This window comes from Equus asinus, chromosome 14 (assembly GCF_041296235.1).
Source record: "Equus asinus isolate D_3611 breed Donkey chromosome 14, EquAss-T2T_v2, whole genome shotgun sequence".
NCBI classification, from domain to species: domain Eukaryota; kingdom Metazoa; phylum Chordata; class Mammalia; order Perissodactyla; family Equidae; genus Equus; species Equus asinus.
This window is the reverse complement of record NC_091803.1, coordinates 45,750,473-45,770,772: the sequence shown is the minus strand read 5'-3', so window position 1 is coordinate 45,770,772 and position 20,300 is coordinate 45,750,473. Positions and strand designations below refer to the sequence as shown.

The 20,300-nt window shown below is 49.2% G+C and overlaps 1 protein-coding gene across 17 annotated transcripts in view; it reads left to right on the top strand.

The window, feature by feature from the left end:
- Positions 1 to 20,300, top strand: part of C14H16orf96 (chromosome 14 C16orf96 homolog) — a 51,238-nt gene that overhangs the window by 11,948 nt on the left and 18,990 nt on the right. For 10 of the 17 annotated variants that reach the window (XR_011494351.1, XR_011494350.1, XM_070485029.1 and 7 more), the window contains exons 1-7: positions 1,404 to 1,962; positions 12,281 to 12,385; positions 13,564 to 13,644; positions 13,852 to 13,938; positions 14,019 to 15,294; positions 17,162 to 17,247; positions 17,626 to 17,736. Coding sequence is in view for 15 of the 17 variants with exons in the window: in XM_070485029.1 (XP_070341130.1) it covers positions 1,543 to 1,962; positions 12,281 to 12,385; positions 13,564 to 13,644; positions 13,852 to 13,938; positions 14,019 to 15,294; positions 17,162 to 17,247; positions 17,626 to 17,736 (2,166 nt within the window). In the remaining 2 variants the exon portion in view is untranslated. Of the gene's footprint in view, positions 1 to 1,403; positions 1,963 to 12,280; positions 12,386 to 12,463; positions 12,599 to 13,563; positions 13,645 to 13,851; positions 13,939 to 14,018; positions 15,295 to 17,161; positions 17,248 to 17,625; positions 17,737 to 20,300 lie in introns of those variants that run through there. The other 7 variants (XM_070485031.1, XM_014833154.3, XM_070485033.1 and 4 more) reach the window with 6 other exon arrangements.

Genomic DNA, 20,300 nt, shown 5'->3' with positions numbered 1-20,300 from the left:
TCTGGCTGGTGGGGGAACTAGCCAGGAGGGGAGCCTTTCTGGCTGGGTGGGGGGCACATGTGACAAGAACAGGGGGACTCGAGGGGCTCTGTGCGGCTCAAAGATGTCAAGGCAGCACTTGAATTTGTAGGTCTTACAACACAATGGGGACCCTAGGGCATCTGTAAGAGGGTTCAGTTAGAAGGACTTATTATAGGATTGGGGTCCATGGGGGAGTGTTCTGGATTGGGTACTGTCAGGAAGCAGGGTCGTTCTGTGACTGGGTCTTTTAATCAGTCCTGTCTAGAAAGTGGGAAGAACGAAGCAGAACTAAAGCTCTGGTGGGTAAAGAAGCAGTGGTCACTCCTGTTAGCCAGGGTGCGGGGCTCTGCAGTCAAGTTTGGGGTTTGGACAATATTCTTGTTTTTGTCTGAGTTCAGAGTGGATTACAACAGGTCTTATTTTGTCCTGGCCCTTCATGTTCTCTGAGGTCGTGTTCACAGGTGTGTACCAAGGCCCTCCCAGCACCTCCAGGGCCCGTGGTGCAGGGCCAGCTCCCGCTGTCAGGGGCTGCTCTGCTCATCTCCACACCCCCTTCTAGCCAAGAGTAGACGAGGTCAGCCCTGAGAACCCCTGCTAGGATGTCTGGAGCTTCACTGTGGCTGAATGGTGTGGGTCAGGAGGTGGTTCAGAGGACGTCAGCCACAGCTGGACTGCAGGTAGACACTCCTGTTTTCACACAGGGCATGTTGTCGAGTCCTCTCATGGGACAACCCCAACACTTAAGACTCTGGACAGCAGCCATCAGGCACCCACAACACAGGCCGTTATCAGAAACAAAACCAGCTGTTGGTTCTGGTGATAGATCCCGAAGACAGGGGCCTTGATTGCCACACAGGCCATAGAAACACGCCTGGTCTTTCCCTAGAGACCCAGCTGGCTTCTTTTTTCAGCCTTGTCACCAACTGTTCTCCTCGACCCGTGATGTTTGTGTAGTATTTGCATAGGTGCAGCCAGAAATGTTTGCTCAAGTGCAAATTCCCCCTCTGTCAGCCGAGAAGAAATCCAGGGCTCCATGATCAGCTAAGGAATTTCCATTTCACTGGCTTGTTGGGTTTCCAGAGCAGGAGCTTGGGGTTCCTAACTCCAAGAACTCTGTTTTCTGTCCGGATTCTGGAGAGTTCCAGGGAGCAAGCTGTCTCTCGGTCACCTTCCCTGCATGCTTCTTGGAAAGGGTCATCGGTCTTACGTAACCGAAGGGCTTGAATTAAAAGGCTGACCGTTCATCTGTTCAAACACTCATCAGCTATTAATTGGGCACCTACTTTGCCCACTTCAGGCTCTCGGAAGCACAGCCACTTGCCCGCGTTCTTTGGTGTCCTAGCAACCAGAAACTCTCATCTGAGCTCCGGCCAGGACAAAGGCCATTTTCTCCCTGACCACTGTGACTTGGAGCCTCCCAAGGCCTCTGAGGACCTGTCCGTGCAGTTCAGGGATCCCTTGAAAGCCTTTGCTTGTCCCCAAGGACACCGGGAACTCCAGCCCAGCTGACCCCCCGGCAGAATGAGCTTCTCGCTCACGTTCTCTGAGCTGGTCAACATTGCCATCCCGCAGTGCGGGGTGGTGAACTTCAGGGCCCTGCACCACCTGCTCCAGGGCATCCTGGAGCACATCCACATGGCCGAGCTCAAGAAGGTCCTCTCGGGGGACGAGGACTTCCTCCAGACCTCGCAGGAAATGTTCATACCCCGGGAAGGAGATGCCCAGCCCATCGTCAACCCCATGAAGAGGGTCAGCAACATCTTCGACCATGTGGTGAGCCGCATCGACAAGATGGAGAACCAGCTGGCCATGCTGCAGGAGCTGCCCTCCACTGCCCAGCTGCTGGAGGGCAGCCAGGGCACGGGCCAGCCCGCCCGGGAACTGTGGCACCTGATCAAGCTCCGGAAGATGGTGGAGGGCAACGAAGAAGCCACGGCAAAGGTAAGCCGCCCGGCTTCCAGGCTCTCCCTGCCCCCTTTGCCCTCCTCCCAGGCATCTCACCCACTCTTCCCTTGTGCCCCCTTGTGATGGGCCCTCCCCCTAAAGGGGGAGGAATGCAGCTTTGGTGTCAGTCAGAACCAAAGTTCTAAGCTTGCGTCCTTTGTCCAGTAGGTGAGGAAAGAAGCCGGACACAAAAGGCCACGTGCTGCGTGACTCCATTCACACGAAATGTCCGGAACAGGCACACCCACAGGGACAGAAAGCAGATTGGTGGTTGCCAGGGGCTGGGGAGAAGCGACATGGGGAGAGACTGCTGAGTGGTTATGGGGTCTCCTTTTGGGGTGATGAAAAGGTTTTGGAGCTGGGGCAAGGTGGTGGTTGTACAACGTTGTGAATGCACAAAATGCCGCTGTATTATCCAGTTTAAAATGTTTTATTGTACGTTGTGTGAAGCTCACCTCAAATAAAAAGAAATAACCGAGGACCCACAATGGGGGAGGCTCCGTGGTAGTCACAGTGAATAGGAGTTCATGTTCTACTGAGGGGGACAAACAGAAAGCAAGTGAATAAAAATCTACAGAAACTAGCCATGTGAAAAGGGGGAAGAACATTATCCCTATTTTATGGGTGAGGAAACTGACACTCAGAAATGTTCATCAGTTTGCTGAAGGTGCAGCAGCAGTGATGGCGGAGCAGGAGATGAGCCGAGCCCATCTGACCTAGGGCCTGCCTTGGACCTCGTGCTCGCCTGCCTGCCTGCCCAGCACACAGTTAATCCATCAGGAGCTGTAGCCATGCGGGAAAGAGTTTGGATCTCGGGAAATAGATACGCAGCCTCTTTCTCCTTCCATCCTCCCACTGGCCAAACCAGAAAGCCAGAAGTCAGAGGGCCAGGAGTATGTGAGCGCAGTGCCTGTGGGTTGACCTCCTGGGGCACCGAGAATGTGGCAGGGGTGGAGGGTGGATGTGCAGGGCTGGGTGGCAAACATCCATCACATGGAGGGACCACTTCGAGGCATGAGCCCTAACTGAGAAGGGAGTCAGGGGCGAAGCAGGTTGAGATGGTTCTGGAAAGATGGATAGAAGTTCAGCAGGCAGATAGGAGAAGGGGGCCTTTCCAGAGGAGGCAGTGGCAGGAGCCAGCACGGGGCACGTCTGGGGCATAAGGGACAGTCCTGTTGGCTCATCCCTGGAGGAAGGTGGTCGATGATGAGTTGGAAAACTGGCTGGGACCCCACTTTGGGGGTCTTCAGATGCCAAGAAGAAGCGTTTGTTCTCATCCAGAAGGTGGATTGTGGGAGGCATGCAGTCTTTCCCGTAGGGAAAGTGGATGTGAGCTGAGCTGCCCCTGGAGAAGGCTGGCCTCAGGGGGAGGGATCAGCAAAAGGAGGCAGGGCCAGGAGTAGGGAGGCCAGGGAGGCCACGAGCCATGACCACCTGGGCCTGAGAATAGGTCAGCACGTCAGGTGTGGTGGGTGCAGAAAGGAAGGGCTGTTTGCAAGAAGATTCAACTCAGAGAACTGGACACCAGCAAAGGGAAGGGCCGGGGGTGGGAGGTGGGAGTGCAAGGAGGAGCTGAGTGGGGTGAGATGACACTTGTGTCAAGATGCTGATGAGATGTTCCAGGGGAGATAATGGGCCAGCAGACAGAGAGAAATGAAGGTCCAGGACTCGGGGGACAGGAGACAGCTGGAGCCAGGGCATGAGATACAGGGACCAGAGAGTGAGGACAGACCCCACAGCTTGGAAGTTGCAACTCCACACCAGCCTACATACAACATATTTATCAAGAACAACACAGATGTTGTTTGACAAAGGACCAAGGTGAGTGGGCCAGACAATCATCACTGGTGGAGGCCACAGTGGTACCCACATATCCCTCTGTGTGGTCCCTTTGGCCTGATGTGGCTCTGGGTAGGGTGGAGATGGTCCATCTGGGCATAGCCATCCATCCCAGGGGTCATCGTCCTCCTGTCCTTGGAGATGGCATGTCCCAGATCCTCTTTGAGCTAGTCTCTGCTCACTGGGGTGTCCAGCCGCATCTCCCTGGGGGGTGGGTCATTTCCAGGATATCTTAGGTTAGCATTCTTGTTTTTCAGGTTGAGGTAAAATTCACATAACATAAAATCAACCACGTTGAAGTGAACAATTGGGTGGATTTAGCACACTGACTGTGTTGTGCAAGCACCACCTGTGCCCAGTTCTAAACCGTTTCCATCACTCCAAAAGGAAACTCTGAACTCCTCGGTCACTCCCCATGCCCTCCTCCCCCAATCCCTGGCAACCACCTATCTATGCTTGTGCTCTAAGGATTTACTAATTCTGGACATTTCGGAGAAATGGAATCATACAATATGTGGCCTTTTGTAACTGGTTTCTTTCACTTAGCATGATGTTTTCCAGGTTCATCCATGTTGTGGCATAAATCAGTACTCCATTCCCTTTTTATCGCTGAATAATATTCCATTATATGGATAGACCATATTTTGTTTATCCGTTCATATATTGATGAGCATTTGGGTTGAGACTCTTTTTAAACAAAGGCATTGGGGCCGCCCCCGTGGCCAAGTGGTTAAGTGTGTGCACTCCACTTCAGTAGCCCAGGGTTTCACTGGTTCGGATCCTGGGTGCAAACATGGCACTGCTCGTCAAGCCATGCTGAGGTGGCATCCCACACAGCACAACCAGAAGGACCTACAACTAGAATATACAACTATGTACTGGGGGGCTTTGGGGAGAAGAGGAAGCAAAAAAAGAAAAAACAAAAATGAAGATTGGCAACAGACAATGGCTCAGGTGCCAATCTTTAAAATAATAATAATAATAATAAATAAGCAAACAAACAAAGGTGTTGTGTTATTTGAAGGATGCTGGGGTTTCTCACTGGCACTAGGGAAGAAGTGAATTGGCAGGCCTCGATAGGTTGGAAGAGTTCATGGATCTCCTCCATTCTAGAGACAGCCCTTAACCCGTCTCAGCTTCCGCCTGCAAGTCTCTGTGTCTTCTGGTTATAATGTTTGGGTAGAATAGGATAGAACATCTGGGGTCAGCTGTCCACTCCTGGCCCAGTCAGCCATGGCCAAGCAGGCAGATGATGCCTAAGAATTATAGCTACTGGGGCCCACGCCAGCAGGTCTCAGAAGGGGGCCCTGGACTGGCAGGCACACCAAGACTATCAACTACAGAGGGGCTGCCGGGCTTCACATCCAGCCTGGGGGGCTGAGGAGGGTGGGAACCTTGGTACAGGTGTTTGTAGAGATGACTGAGAAAAACAGATGATGCAAACTCCTTTCCTAGAAATCGGAGACACTGAGCCACAAGAAACACAGGCCAGAGTCTGCCAGCTCGACTTTCCTGGGCTCTGTGCCCTCATCTCCGTATTTTAGGTGCCCAAGCAGTGGTCCCTGTTATTATCATTATTCAGAGATTTGAACTGAGCAGAAAAATGGGGTGGATTGGGACCTCAGCAAATGAGGCACCCAGGAGCCCTGCGAGAACATGCTCAGTGTCCGTGGAAGAAACAGGGAGTCCGGTCCGGCCAAGGTGGGCTGATGCCAGGCGAGAGAGGCAAAGCGACAATGTGGATGAACCTTAAATCATCAGGCTAAATGGAAGGAGCCAGACACAAAGGACCACATACTACATGATACCGTTTATGTGAAACGTCCAGAATAAGCAAATCCGTACAGACAGAAAGTTAGATTAGTGGTTGCCGGGGGCTAGAGGGTGGGGGCAATGAGAGTGCCTGCTGGTGGGTATGCGGTTTCTTTTGGGGGTGATGAAAATGTTCTGGAACTAGATAGTGGTGATGGTTGCCCAACCTTGTGAATGTACTAAATTCCACTGAATTGTTCACTTTAATATTGTTAGATGTTTTTACCACACACGAAAAAGTAGAGATTGGTAGAATCTATTTTTAAAAAACAAACAAACACGATCTAACCGTATGCTGTCTGCAAGAGTCACACTTTAGATTCAAAGACGCATGTACGTTGAAAGTAAAAGGGTGGAAAAAGATATTCCATGCCAGCAGTAACCAGAAGAGAGCTGGAGTGGCTGTACTGATATCAGACAAGATAAACTTTAAGACAGAAACTGTTACTAGAAACAAAGAAGGCTGCATGGGTGGCTGAGGGCAGGTAAGGGAGGGCCTCCGAGGCCAGAGAGGTGGACACAAGTGTCCAAGGTGTCAGTCCTTCCAGAGCAGCCTGCCCCTGACCCGCCTTGATGGATGAAGGCTTCTGGAATGCACGAGTACTTGAGTGACCCGGCCAGCTCACCAAGAGGGCTGGTGGACAGGTCTGGACCTGGCTGTGCAGCCCGCAGAGGACTGTTTGTGCACCTGGGAATGTCCCTGCCGTTACAGAATGTCACCCTGTCCTGCCTGGCCAAGGTTGCCGGGGTTACCACAGTGCCCCATTGCAGCAGGGTGCTGTGGTCGCTGGTTCTGGGATATGCAAGCTGCTTAACTAAGTGTCTGCACCCCCAGCCGGTCGGATTGGCAGACCGAATGCCACCCTTTATGGGCACCTGTCAGGGGGCATGGGCCCAAAGTGGAGAAAGACAAGCCCACCGGCCCTAGCACCCACCCCAGACAGGGTGAATGGTGCCTGGGAAAGTAGGGCAAGCATGAGGGGGCTTCTCGAGAGGAGGTTTGGGAGGACGCCCAGGCGTGGCCCAAGGGCTGGTGCCCTTGGTCAGCACACCACCAGAGTTGGGGGCTCAGGCACTGCGACCGTCCTTACTAAGCAGGCGTGGGTTGCAGGGTTTCTTGCCCTCGGCACTGTTGACATTTGGGCCGTATAATTCTTTGTGGTGGAGACTGCCCTGTGCACTGTGGGATGTCACAGCTTTCCTGGCCTCTACCTACTAGGTGCCAGGGGTGCCCTGTAGTTATGACAACCAGAAATGTCTCCAGACACTGCCACATGCCCTCGGGGGCCAGATCGCCCCACTGAGAACTGCTGGTTTAGAAAACCTGGGCTCCCCAGCTTGCTGTGCACGGCCCTGACCTGGGGTGTCCAGCGCCTGCCTGAGCTTTTCCAGAATTGCAGATTCCCAGGCCCCGCCTGCATCTCCGAGGAGGCCCTGAGCATGAAAGCTGCGTTTGGAAGTCCCTGGCTGTCTTGTTGAGGCCTCACAGGAGAAGAGGAGGGACCGAGTCAGCTGTTTGTTATTAAGATAGTTCTGGCTAACCCTGTTTCCATAAATAAACTCGTGGGTCCCATTAGGGGATTGTAACCTGTTGTTGCTTTTTTGATTTCAAAACTTGCTCCTCATCTTACTCCAACCAAAAACTCCTGCTGTATGTCCCGAAATTAAAATGATTTTAAATCATAATTGGCTTTTGAGAATTTCCTAACAAAGCTTAAGGGCATGGAAGACACTTTGGGGTTTTAGAGAATCAAAGCCGAAGTTTTTCTGTAAACATGTTTTTATTTCTCTTGGGTATATACCTAGAGGTGGAGCTGCTGGATCATACACCCTGTTTCAAGTTAGGGGAACGGCTAGACTGTTTTCCAAAGTGGCTACACCGTTTTACATTCCTGCCAGCAGTGCATGAGAGTTCCACTTTCTCCACATCCTCACCACCACTTCTTATTTTCTGCCTTTTTGCCTATAGCCATCCTACTGGATGTGAAACATATCTTGATGTGGTTTTGATTTGCATTTCCCTGTGACTAATGATGATGAGCATCTTCATGTGCTTATTAGCCATCTGTATATCTTCTTTGGAGAAATGTCTGTTCAGATAACCCATTTTTAATTGGGTTATTTGTCTCTTAGTTGAGTTGTAAGAGTTCTTTCTATATTCTTGATATATGATTTGTAAATATTTTCTATCTTTCTGTGAGTTGTCTTTTCACTTTATTGATGGTGTCCTTTGATACACCTAAGTTTTAAATTTTGATGAAGTCCAATTTATCTTTTTCTTTTGTAACTTTTTTTTGCGGGGGGGGGAGTGTCACTTACACTTTTGACGGTGTATCTAAGAAACCATTGCCTAACCAAAGTCAGAAAGATTTACTCCTATGTTTTCTTCTACAACATAGGAGTAAATAGTTTATAGTTTATCTCTTATATTTAGGTCTATGAATAATTTTCAGTTAATTTTTGTATATGGTGTGAGGTAGGGGTGCAGCTTCATTCTTTTGCACGTAGATACCCAGTTTTTCAGCACCGTTTGTTGAAGACTGTTCTTTCTCCCTATTGATTTGTGTTGGCACCCTCATTGAGAACCAATTGACTATAAATGTGAAGGTTTATTTTTGGACTCTCGGTTCTCTTCCATTGATCTGTCTATCTTTGCTTATGCCAGTACCACACTGTCTTGATCACTGTAGCTTTGCAGAAAGTTTTGAAATCAAGAAGTGTGAGCCTTCCAACTTTGTTGTTCTTTTTCCAGATTGTTTGGCTATTCTGAGCCTTGTGTTTCCATATGAATTTTAGGATCAGGTTGTCCATTTCTGCAGAAAAGAAACAACTGTCATTTTTATAGGTATTGAGCTGAACCTGGAGGTCGGTTTGGGAAGTAAGTCATCCAAGCCAAGAACATGCGACGCTTTCCATTTATTTATTTATTTATCAATCATCTTTATTGAGATATAACTCACATACCATACAATTCACTCCTCTAAAGGGTGTACAAGTCAATGGTTTTTGTTATATTCACAGAGTTGTACAGCCAAGACCATAATCAATTTTAGAATATTTTCATCACCTTAAAAAGAAACCCTATACCCTTTAGTTATCACCACTCTACTCCCCTAATTCCCACTCCACCCCAACCCCAGCACTAAGCAATCACTCATCTACTTTCTGTCTCTATAGATTTGTCTCTTCTGGACATTTCATATAAATGGGGTCATACAATATGTCATCTTTTGTGTTTAGCTTCTTTCACTTAGCATAATGTTTCCAAGGTTCATCCTTTTAGCGTCAGTACTTCATTCCTTTTTATGGCCGAATAATATTTCGTATTGGGAATATGTCATATTTTGTTTATCCATCTGTCAGTGGATTGGCATTTGGACTGTTCCCACTTTTTGGCTACTATGAATAATGCTGCTATGAACATTTGTGAATATTTGCATGGCCCTTTTCAATTCTCTTGTGTGTATACCTAGGAGTGGACCTGCTGGGTCATTTGGTAACTCTATATTTAATCTTATGAGGAACCACCACACTGTTTCTAAAATGGCTGCACTATTTTACATTCCCACCAGCGGTGTGAAGATTCCAATTTCTCCACATCCTCAGCAACACTTACTATTGTCTGACTTTTGATTCTAACCGTCTTAGTGGGTGTGAAGTGGTATCTCATTGTGGTTTCAAGTTGCATTTCCCTGATGACTAATGACGTTGAGAGTCTTTTCATGCGCTTATTGGCTATCTTTGGAGAAATGACTGTTCAGATCTTCACTCATTTTTAATTGGGTTATTTGTCTTGTATGTTGCTGGACTCAGTTTGCTAGTATTTTGTTGAGGATTTTTGCATCCATATTCTAGCTTTCTTGTGATGTCTTTGTCTGATTTTGGTATCAGGGTAATACTGTCTTCATAGAATGAGTTTGGAATTCTTCTATTTTTTGTAAAAGTTTGTGAAGAATTCATATTAATTATCCTTTAAATGTTTGATAGAAGTCAGTGGTGAAGCCACCTCGGCCTAGGCCTTTCTTTGTGGTATTTTTTAAAATTACTACTTCAATCTCTTCACTTGTTTTAGGTCTATTCAGATTATCTATTTTCTTCTTGAGTCAATTTTGGTAGTTTATGTCTTTCTAGGAATTTGTCCATTTCATCCAACTTACTCAGTTTGTTGGCATACAATTATTCATAGTATTCCTTTATAATTCTTTTTATTTCTGGTAAGATCAATAGTAATGTTCCCTCTTTCATTTCTTTCTTTTTTTTTTTTAAAAGATTTTATTTTTTCCTTTTTCTCCCCAAAGCTCCCCAGTACATAGTTGTATATTCTTGGTTGTGGGTCCTTCTAGTTGTGGCATGTGGGACGCTGCCTCAGCGTGGCTTGATGAGCAGTGCCATGTCCGCACCCAGGATTCGAACCAATGAAACACTGGGCTGCCTGCAGTGGAGTGCGCAAACTTAACCACTTGGCCACAGGGCCAGCCCCGCTCTTTCATTTCTGACTCTAGTAATTTGAGTCTTCTCTTTTTTTCTTGGTCAGTCTGGCTAAATGTCTGCTGCTTTTGTTGATCTTTTCAGAGAACCAGCGGGGTTTTTTTTTCCCCCTGAGGAAGATTTGCCATGAGCTAACATCCATGCCAATCTTCCTCTATTTTTTAGTATGTGGGCTGCCAGCACAACACGGCTGCTAACAGAGCATTGTAGGCCTATGCCTGGAGACTGAACCCAGGCCACCAAAGCAGAATGCCCGAACTTAACCACTAGGCTACCAGGGCTGGCACAAAGAACCAACTTTTAGTTTCGTTGACTTCCTCTATTATTTTTCTATTCTCTATTTCATTAGTTCCACTCTAATCTTTATTGTTTCGTTTTTTTCTACTTCCTTCAGATTTAGTTTGCTCTGCTTTTTCCAGTGTCTTAAGGTCAAAGATTAGGCTATTGATTTGAGATCTTTCTTTTTTGTTAATTTAGTCACTTGCAGCTAAAATTTCTCTCCAAGTGCTGCTTTAACTGTATCCCCTAAGTTTTGGTGTGTTGTGACTTTCATTTGTGATTTCTTCTTTGACCCATTGGCTATTTAGGAGGAAGTTATTTAATTTTCACTTATTTGTGAATTTTCAATAGTTTCTTGTGTTATTGATTTCTAATTTAATTCCATTGTGGTCAGAGTACACATTTTGTATGATTTCAGTCCTTTTAAATTTATCGAGACTTGTTTTATGGCCTAGCATGTGGCCTATCCTGTAGAATATTCTGTGTGTGTTTGAGAAGAATAAGTATTCCATCATTGTTGAGAAGAGTAGTCTATAGATGTCTGTTATGTCTAGTTGGTTTACAGTGTTGTTCACATCTATTTCCTTGCTGATTTCTGTCTAGTTGTTTTATCCATTATTGAAAGTGGGGTATTGAAGTCTCCAACTGTTCTTGCTACATTGTCTATTTCTCCTTTCAATTCTGTCCGTTTTTGCTCCCTGTATTTTTGGGCTCCATTGTTAGGTGCATACAGGTTTATATGACCATAACTTCCTGATGGATTTACCCTCTTATTATAAATGTCCCTCTGTGTCTCTAGTAACAATTTTTATCTTAAAGTCTATTTTGTCTGATAGTATAGCCACTCCAGTTCTCTTTTGTTTACTGCTTGCATGGTATATCTTTTTCCATACTTTTCTTTTCAACCTATTTGTGTATTTGAATCTCAAATATGTCTCTTGTAGATACCATGAGATTGGACCATGTTTTCTTATCCATTCTGCTGATCTCTGCCTTTTAACTGAAAGTTTAATCCATTTACATTTAATGTAACTGATAAGAAGGACTTCTGCCATTTCACTATTTGTTATTTTTGTTAGCTGAATGCCTCACTATGCACTAGGCCCTTTATACACATTAACATTTTTTATACCCTTTTTATGATTTAGAAATCTAAAACCTAGAAAGACTGAAGTAAAAGCCCCAGTCAGTGATGGAGCTGAGCTATGAGCCCAGCAGTGCACCCGTCAGCTCTTGCCTGGAAGTTTCCTCACTGGTCCTCTGGCTTCCCCCTTTACCCTCCCAGGGCCAGTCTACACATGCAGCCAGAGGGACCCTTTAGAAATGTAAATCTGGGGCCGGCCCATGGCGTAGTGGTTAAGTCCAGCATACTCCACTTTGACAGCCCAGGTTCGCAAATTTGGATCCTGGGCATGGACCTACACCACTCATCAAGCCACACTGTGACAGCAACCCATGTACAAAATAGAGGAAGATTGGGACAGATGTTAGCTCGGGAATCTTCCTCAAGCAAAAAGAAAAAAAGAGGAAGATTGGCAACAGATGTCAGCTCAGAGTGAATCTTCCTCACCAAAAAAAAGTAAATCCAATCATAATTTCCTTGCTGGTCATCCAGTGGCTCCCACCAAAGGGCATAAGATGCCTCATGATGAGTGACTCCTGTTACTGAATACGTTCAAGCAGAGGGTTGCCTCCTACCGACTCTCACCAGCTGAGAGCTCAGAGCACTGTTGACTTTAGTGTCACTTGCTGCCTCTGAGTATGTTCCAGCCTAGGCCTCGGGAGAGCTAAGAGGACTTTTTGAACCAGGGCTGTGACCAGAGAGCTTCTGCACTTTCTTGTCTTCTCTCCCAGCCACACCCAACTTCCTGTTTTTCCCTTCTCTCCCCTTCTTTAGTCCATGAAGACCCTGCAGGATTTGCTCACCGACATTTGTGCGCTTAAGGTCACCACTGAAACCCTCAGGAAGGATGTGGACAGGCTGAAGGACTTGTTTGAAACGGTAGATCCTCCCTCGCATCCTCCAGGATGGCCATGGGGCTCGGAACTCTGGTGGTTGGGGTGACAGGGTAAATCTAGGAAGCCTGATCTTAGTCAAAGAACACAGCCATGAGGGCAAGAGAAGGAGGCTGACATGGCCTAGCCACCAGGTCCATCCCACTGAACTCTCCGAGGTTTCCACCGTGCTCCTCACCATGCTGTTGGGACATCATTTGTAAGTGACAGAAACCTAGTTCATCCTGGCTTAGGCAAATTAAGAGAATTTGTTGTCTCATTTACTAAAAAATCCAGGGATGTCTTCAGGTACAGCCAGATCTAGGTGCTCATACCACACCAACCTCTCCCTCTCAGTAATACTTTCCTCTGAGTTGGCTTCATTCTCAAGCAGGTACTCCCCAAGTCTTGGCAACTCTAGGCTTACATTTCGTCAACATAACAGAAAGAGAACACCTCTTCCTCTTCTAGAAAGCTCTGTCCACACTGAAAAGTGGAATAAACTTACCACAGGCATACATTCTAGCTCCCTCTTTAGCCACAAGGGCATTAACCTGGGCATATTCTAACTCCTTACCGTGATGTGGAAGGACATGCAATTCCTGAAGTGTGAGGTCGCAGCTTGTGAGTCAGAGCTGGACTCAGAAGCCAGGTCTCCACAGCCCCAGGCTGCTGTTGTGGTTGAGGTCTTACAACTCACACTCAAATGACATAATCTAATGTATCGTCCCCGAGGCACAGATGAGTGTACACATTTGATTGTCATGGCAACTGTGAGAACTTCAGTCTTCGGCTAGGTAGTTCCCACCTGAGCAGAGAGGGCACTGTCAGGAAGCTATGTCACAAAATGCTAAAAAGGACCATTGGGCGAATCTGTTTGAGAAACACTGCCTCCTCAGCTCACCTCTTGGAGATTCTTTACGTATTTTGCCCACTGAATTCTCTGAGAAGTCTTGCAGTACAGAAACCGTTGAACGCTTTGTAAGCGCAGCATTTCCCAAACTTATTTGCCCAGGAAACCCTTTTCCATCCCTTTCCCACTCACTGGGAAACCCTTGCTTGGGAATCTGTTCTTCCTTCCCCATGTCTTAGCCACCCAGAGCTAAGTCCTAGTATTCAAGCTGTGGGAGAAGCAGGGCCAGGACCACCTGCACCCCTGGCTCAGGGGCTCGGCTCATTTGACAGGTACAGCTAGAAAGGATGGATACTCTCTTTGAAGATTTGAAAGGGCAGAACCGGAAGATGAGTGCGCTGCAGCGGGAAGTGGTAAGGGCCTCAGCCCCGTCGTCCCTCCCCAGTCCCCTGATCTCCAGGCCCAGGGCTGCAGGGGAGGAGGGGGGAGGAGGAGGAAGCAATCTGGAAAGGCCCATTTATCTGCAAGAGTGGAAGGCAGCATGGACAAGGGAGCCACCCAAGGGCATCACACCCTCTAGGTTCACACCCCTCATTCCCAACCTCCTCCCCACCCCCCAGATTTCTCTGCAGAATAAGATGGCCACCCTCCCCAAAGCCGAGGACTTGGTGCTCTGGAGCAGCCTCCATGAGGCCATGTTCACCCCGGTGAGTGAAGGAGGAAGAGCAGGGGCCACAGCGGAGGGTCGGGGAAGCTGCCACGGCCAGCCCAGGCCTCTTTTTCACAGGAGACTTTTCCACAGGGACCTGCTGCCCCACAGCTGGGGGATTCTGAGCTGTGGCAGATCACGGAGCAGCTCCCAGAGACTGTCCTTCCCCAGACCACTGCGGACCACGATGCTGTCGATCACACCCAAGTCTCAGAGGCCATCCATCACCCCCACTTGTTGGAGGCCGCCTGGCATGATGAGGTCCCAGAGCCACTGCAGGAGGAGGTGTCTCCCCAAGCAGTTCTACCTCCTGGGGACCAGGGGCTGGGTGAGCCTCAGGTGCTCGAGCCCGTGCCTGCACCTGCGCCTGAACCTGAGCCTGAGCCGACTCTGGGGCCAGAGCCGGAGCCCGAGCCCGTGTCTGTGCCGGGGCTGGAGCCCACACCTGCACTGGAGCCCAGTCTGACTCCTGGGTTCACACCTGGGCCCCCCAGACCTGAGCCTGCCCTCAGCCCTCAGCCCACACCCCCAGGATTCTGGCCTATGCCGCCAGGAGGCTGGCCTCCTGCCACAGGCTGGCCCAGGGCTAGCACTTGGCCTTCCTGGGGCTTAGGCTACCCCCAGCCTGGCCAAGGCCCATCAGGCCCTCTGCCTGGACAGGTCCGGGGCTTCAGGGCCCCGGCATCTGCTCCAGAGCTCGGCTTGGCTTGGCCTCGTCCACTGTGGTCCCAGTCTCGCCGGGCAGAGATGCGCCAGCTCCCGACTGTTTCAGAAAATGAGGAAGAATATTACTCCCGCTCCATGAAAGTCCCTCAGGACAGGGCTCCCAGGGGTGAGACCCCCAAGGAAGCACCCTCTAAGAGTCCCCAGTCTGTCCTTCAACGGCTGAAAACCAGCACTTCCCGCGCAGCATCTGCTGCTGCCTCCTATGCAGCTGCCGCCACCGCAGCCGCCAGGGCAGCCGAGGCCGCCGCCAACTTGGTCAAGGATGCTCCTGCCACTAAATTGGCCACTGTGGCAATGACTGTGGCCGCCTCTGGGCCCTTAGGAATCTTTGCAGATGTCCTGGGTGCGGGATCTTCCCGTGGGGCCACAGGCTCTGTGGCCTTCAGCGAGGACAGCGAGATGGAAGACTTGCAGGAGATAGACTACAAGGACTTGCCCCCTCTCCCTCCCGATGCGACCCTGTCCCAGGCCATGCTGGCTGCCAAACAGGCTGTGAGCCCTGAAGATAAGAAGAAGGCCGTCAGGTATTCCATGAGCCACATAGCCCAGATGCCCTTTAGACACGACTCCCTGAAAGAAGAGTTTGCCCAGCTGTCATCCAACCTGCAGCAGCAGCTGAGTCATCTAGGTAGGCCTGACTTGGCTCTGGGAAGGGCGGCAAGGGCTCAGGCCCTCCGCGTGACCTCCTTTCCTTCACTGAGCTCCCCCAACAAAATCTACTAGTCTATTCTTTTACAATGAACGTACAGTGAGGTCTTATCTTGAGGGGAGAGGGGTGGTTAGAGTCTAAAGTTGGCACTTAAGGAGAAAAGTCGTGTGTCAAAATTACTCTTGAAAATTCCCTTTCAATAGCCCATAAAACACAGTGCTACTGTACAGGGTCGTAGCAAGTCCAGATCAGCCACAGTGCTCAGCGGTATTAAACAGACCCCAGGTGAAGTGGTCACTTTGGGATTAGGAACTTCTTCCAGGCAAACTATGTATCCTTGAAGACTACAGTCACGTTCTGGGCGGCAGTGGCACCTGTAGATTTATCTTCCCATTTTGTATCCATGTTGGGTCTACATTCACTGCAGGGAGTGGAAGGCGAATGGCCTACTTTAGTGGTCCCCAACCTTGAGCTCACCTCAGCATCCCTGGGGGGCTCGGTAATGCACAGACTGCTGGGCCTCACCCCCGGAGTCCCTGACTTGGGTGATCTGAGTGGGGCCCAAGAATTTGCACTTCTAACCCTTTCTGGGTGATGCTGCTGATTCTGATACAGCTGACCCGGGGAACCAACTTTGAGACCCACTGCTCCACTCTTTTTGAATCACTGTCTTGCTTTTTTGCTCTCTGCCAAGTACAATAGTTGAATTAACCTAAGTCAAATCCCAATCAGCAGTGCCCTTCCACAAATCTTGAAAAGGAAAAGTAGAACTTCACGTAGCTAAAAAGAGCCATGTTGATATCAGTGAGTACTGGCACACAGCTAAGATGAGGATAGTAATAAATTTAAATTTGAAACATAAAGCCACAATAGCCCAAATTCTACTTCTGACCAGCTGCCATTTTTGTTAAGACAACTGAAGACAGGTTGTAAACGTATCTTGGCTGTGATTTTTTATACCCTCCTCGCTGTGTCCTGTACGTCACTTTTTGGCCTCTTGTCCAGAACTTGATCTAGGATACGTTTTTTTTATCCCGTCTCCTTTTTGGTTAAATCCCCTTTCTGTCTTGTGGTGGGATAGATAACACATTTCACATACTCTCGTAAATAAGGCAATTCATAGTTTTGCTCAAGGCCATTTCTGGAGGGAAGGAAATCCCAGAGAGTTTTCCCACGGCCTGCACTAATATGGTAACCGCCAGGCTGTTGAACACTTGAAACGAGGCAAGTTCAAGTTCAGATGTGCTCTCAGTGCGAGGTGCAACTAGATATTGAGGACTTAGTACAAAAACAAGAATGTAAATATCTTGGGGCTGGCCCAGTGGCGCAGTGGTTAAGTTCGCACGTTCCACTTCGGCGGCCCGGGGTTTGCCAGTTCGGATCCCGGGTGCAGATGTGGCACCGCTTGGCGAGCCATGCTGTGGCAGTCGTCCCACATATAAAGTGGAGGAAGATGGGCACAGATGTTAGCTCAGGGCCAGTCTTCCTCAGCAAAAAGAGGAGGATTGGCAGCAGATGTTAGCTCAGAGCTAATCTTCCTCAAAAAAAAAAAGAATGTAAATATCTCATTCATAATTTTTTTGATCACATATTAAGATGATACTATTTTGGATATATTGGGCTAAATAAAATATTTTATTTACATGAATTTCACCTGCTTCTTTTTAGATTTTTTAAAATGTGGCTATTTGAAAATTGTAAATGACCTCAAAGGCCCCCCAGCTCACAGCCTCTCTCTACTGGAGAGCACCGCCTTAGAGAGCTGCTAACAGAAGCAGGTGGAGCTCTGGCCAAAGCATCTTCCCCCATTCCTGCCCCCAACAGCCACCTCCCCCTTTGCTTTCAGCTAGTGTGGGCCACTCTTCCAAGCTTGGGATGACAGTGGACATGTTGGAAGAAAAGATTGACAACCTCCACAAATCCAGGATGAAGGTCAGTGTCCTGGGCAGGGAGCTTCTGAGAAGATGATGGCTTGAGGCGAGCTAATGGCAGATTCCATGCCCTGGAACCGGAGCGAGTTCCTGCCCTCCCCAGCACAGCGTTTGTCCTGTAGCTGAACGGAGGCCTGGGGGAGTGAGGGGCTGAGAAGGCAGCTGCAGCCCTGTGGAGGAGGATCTTCTCCAGCTGGTGCAGGGGTCCCGGCGGAAGGGAGTAGGGGGTGCAGCTGCCTGGTTCCCCCTCACGAGCATCTTAGGTGGCTTTGAGATGGCAGGTTAGAGACACGCTGGTTTAATACACTCTTTAGGCTCCTTCTCGGCCGTGGCAGCCTCAGAAGCGACGGCCTTAGAGGTCTGTGTCTCCCTCTTTTAGGAGGAGGAACTCGGGAGAGTTTGGGTCCACCAAATAGAGACGATGAAGGATCACCACATCACGCTGGACAAGGCAATAGAGAAGCTGCAGATTCGCCTGGATGAGTTAAAGGTTCAGAGGTCTGGGTGGGCCCAGGATGGGCGGCCGAGGGGAGGATTCCTCATCCGGACATTTGGACTCTCCCCAAAGGCTTCACAGATGCACCGAAGGCAGGGGACCGAGGAACACGTCCCCGTGCATGAATTACACTTCAATTAAAGACAAACAAATCTTGCCCCCCCACCCCCACCCCCACATATCAACAGACGAGCTTGGATGGCGTCCATCTTGTTGACCGCTGGGTCTGCCTCCTCTAGAAGGGTGCCTGGCCTAGAACGAAGGCCCGAAATGTGCTGAATGAAGCAATGAATGAATAAGAGATTTTCTTGCGCCAACTATTACATTAATAACATCTGCCCTAAACCAGCTGGTTTCTGAGTTCTCAGCACTGCAGGGCCTTCTGGGAAGAGCGGAACTGCCGACATGAGAGATGTGAAGATGGATACTGAGCACCTACCAGGGGCTCACCCAACCAGCCGCCACCTCCCCGAGGGGCCTGAAGGGGCCCGCCTCGCTCTGCTGGCCTGATGACCGTGGGCTGATGGGTCCTCAGGACTAATCCAGTCTGTGCCTTGTCCTAGAGCTGTCCCCAACCTTTCGAGGAGGAATCAAGGTCATTCTCAGTAGGAGGAGCTGACCTTCCCCCAGAGCATAAAGAGACAAAATCCCAAACAGAATTTGGTGGGAGGTGGTTTCCATGGAGGCTCGTGAATCCAAGTCAGTGGGCTGTTGGTGGGATGGCTAGGATGTGAGGGGCAAAAGAGGAGGGCGCGTCTCCCTCTTCCAAGATGGTCAGGCAGAGTAATCAGGCTGGGACACACACAGGGCAACCAGGACGTGAAAAAAGCTCCTGAATGGAGAACCAATTCCCTGCCCAAGTGGGGGTGGAAGGGGGGCTCCCGGGCCGTGTGTGGGCGGACGGTGCAGGTCACAGCTCAGACCTTTGTGAGCACCGGGATCAGGAGTCGGCTCCTGGACCCTGCGCCCTGGGTCTGTCACCACTCTTTGGAGAGGTCTGGTCACCATGTCCTAGGGACATATGGGGCCCTTCCTCGAAGGAGACTGGAGCCAGTTCGTTCGGCATGTCTGACGTGTGCCCAGCACCATGCCCCGCCCTGCACTGGGGAGGAGGGGTCACAGTATCTGCCTCTAGGTCGCCGTCGCTGGTTGAGAGAAACTCAAGAGGACGAGGCCGACCAAACAGTGCAGGCAGAGCAAGTCAGCCTTTGTCCCGACTGCCCTCCCCCTCCTCGTGCTGACATGAGTTAGTTGCTTATGAAAGTTCACCCTGGAAGGACCTGGAACGGGGCTTGGTATACGACACGTTTCATTAAGTGTTTCTTAAATGAATGTACTGCAAGAGATCAGCAACCCCATCAAGGTTCCCTATAGAGAAATGAGGGAGTGCAGCCATGTCTGCCACAACATCTGGAATAGAGAAGAAAGCCCGCTCTACTGCTTTACCTGGGTGAGCAAAGGTTATAAACGTACCAGGTGGTGCAAGAAGTCCTCGTTCCTTCACTGAGTCATTCGGCCAGTATTACTGAGCCTCCACCGTGCACCAGGCACCCTTCCAGGGCCTCGTGATACGGCGGTCAACAAGATGGACACCATCCAGGCCCTTCTGTGCTGGGGGCGTGGTGATTTTTGTTGGTTTTTAGTCAAAGTATAATATTTATGCACAGTAAAATGCCCAAATCTTACATATAAGAGCTCAATTAATTTTTGCCTGTTTGTACCCCCACCTCACCACCACCCAGTCAAGATGGAAGCGTTTCCCTCCCCTTAGAGGGCTTCCCACCAAGGACACCCCAGGCAAGTAAGCGCGGACAGAGCTCTTCCCAACTGACTCCATGGGAAACATCATCTGCCCTTTGCAAGTGGGCAAGTCGTCTTTTTTTTTCTTTTTTTCCTAGTTTATCCACTTTCATTTTTAACTCACTGAAATTATCTTTATCAGAATCAATTATTTTTATGCAAATGACTTGATTTTTTTATCCACATCATACTGTACTGACTGCCGCGGTCTTTTATAAGCCTGAGGCTGCATTCCAAAACCGTTCTTGGAACAAATTATTATAGTCAGAGCTCTGGCTGGTGCAGAAGACTGATAAGATAGCTAATGTGTATTGAATGCTAACTCTCTGCCAGGACGTTATAGATTCCATTCCCAGGCTTCTCAACATCTTTGGGAAAGGCATGGGATTGATGCCATTTCAAAGAGGAGGAAACAGATTCAGGCAAAGAAACCAGCTGAGTTTACCCCGCTGGGAGGCGGCCTGGTGTTGTGGCTCAGAGCACTGGCTTTGGGTTAGATAGGCCTGCTTTTGAATCCTGATTCTGCCACTTATTGGGTGTATCAATTTCCTGTGGCTGCTGTAACAATTGACCACAAACGTTTGGCTTAGAACAGTAGACATGTATTCTCTCGCAGGATGCATCGTTCCAGTCTCTGCCTCTCTTGTCACGTGGCCTCTTCTCTGTGTGTGTGTCTGTGTCTTCACAGGACCTCTTTATAAGGCCACCAGTTATTAGATTTAAGGCCTGCGCTAATCCAGTATGACCTCATCTTAACG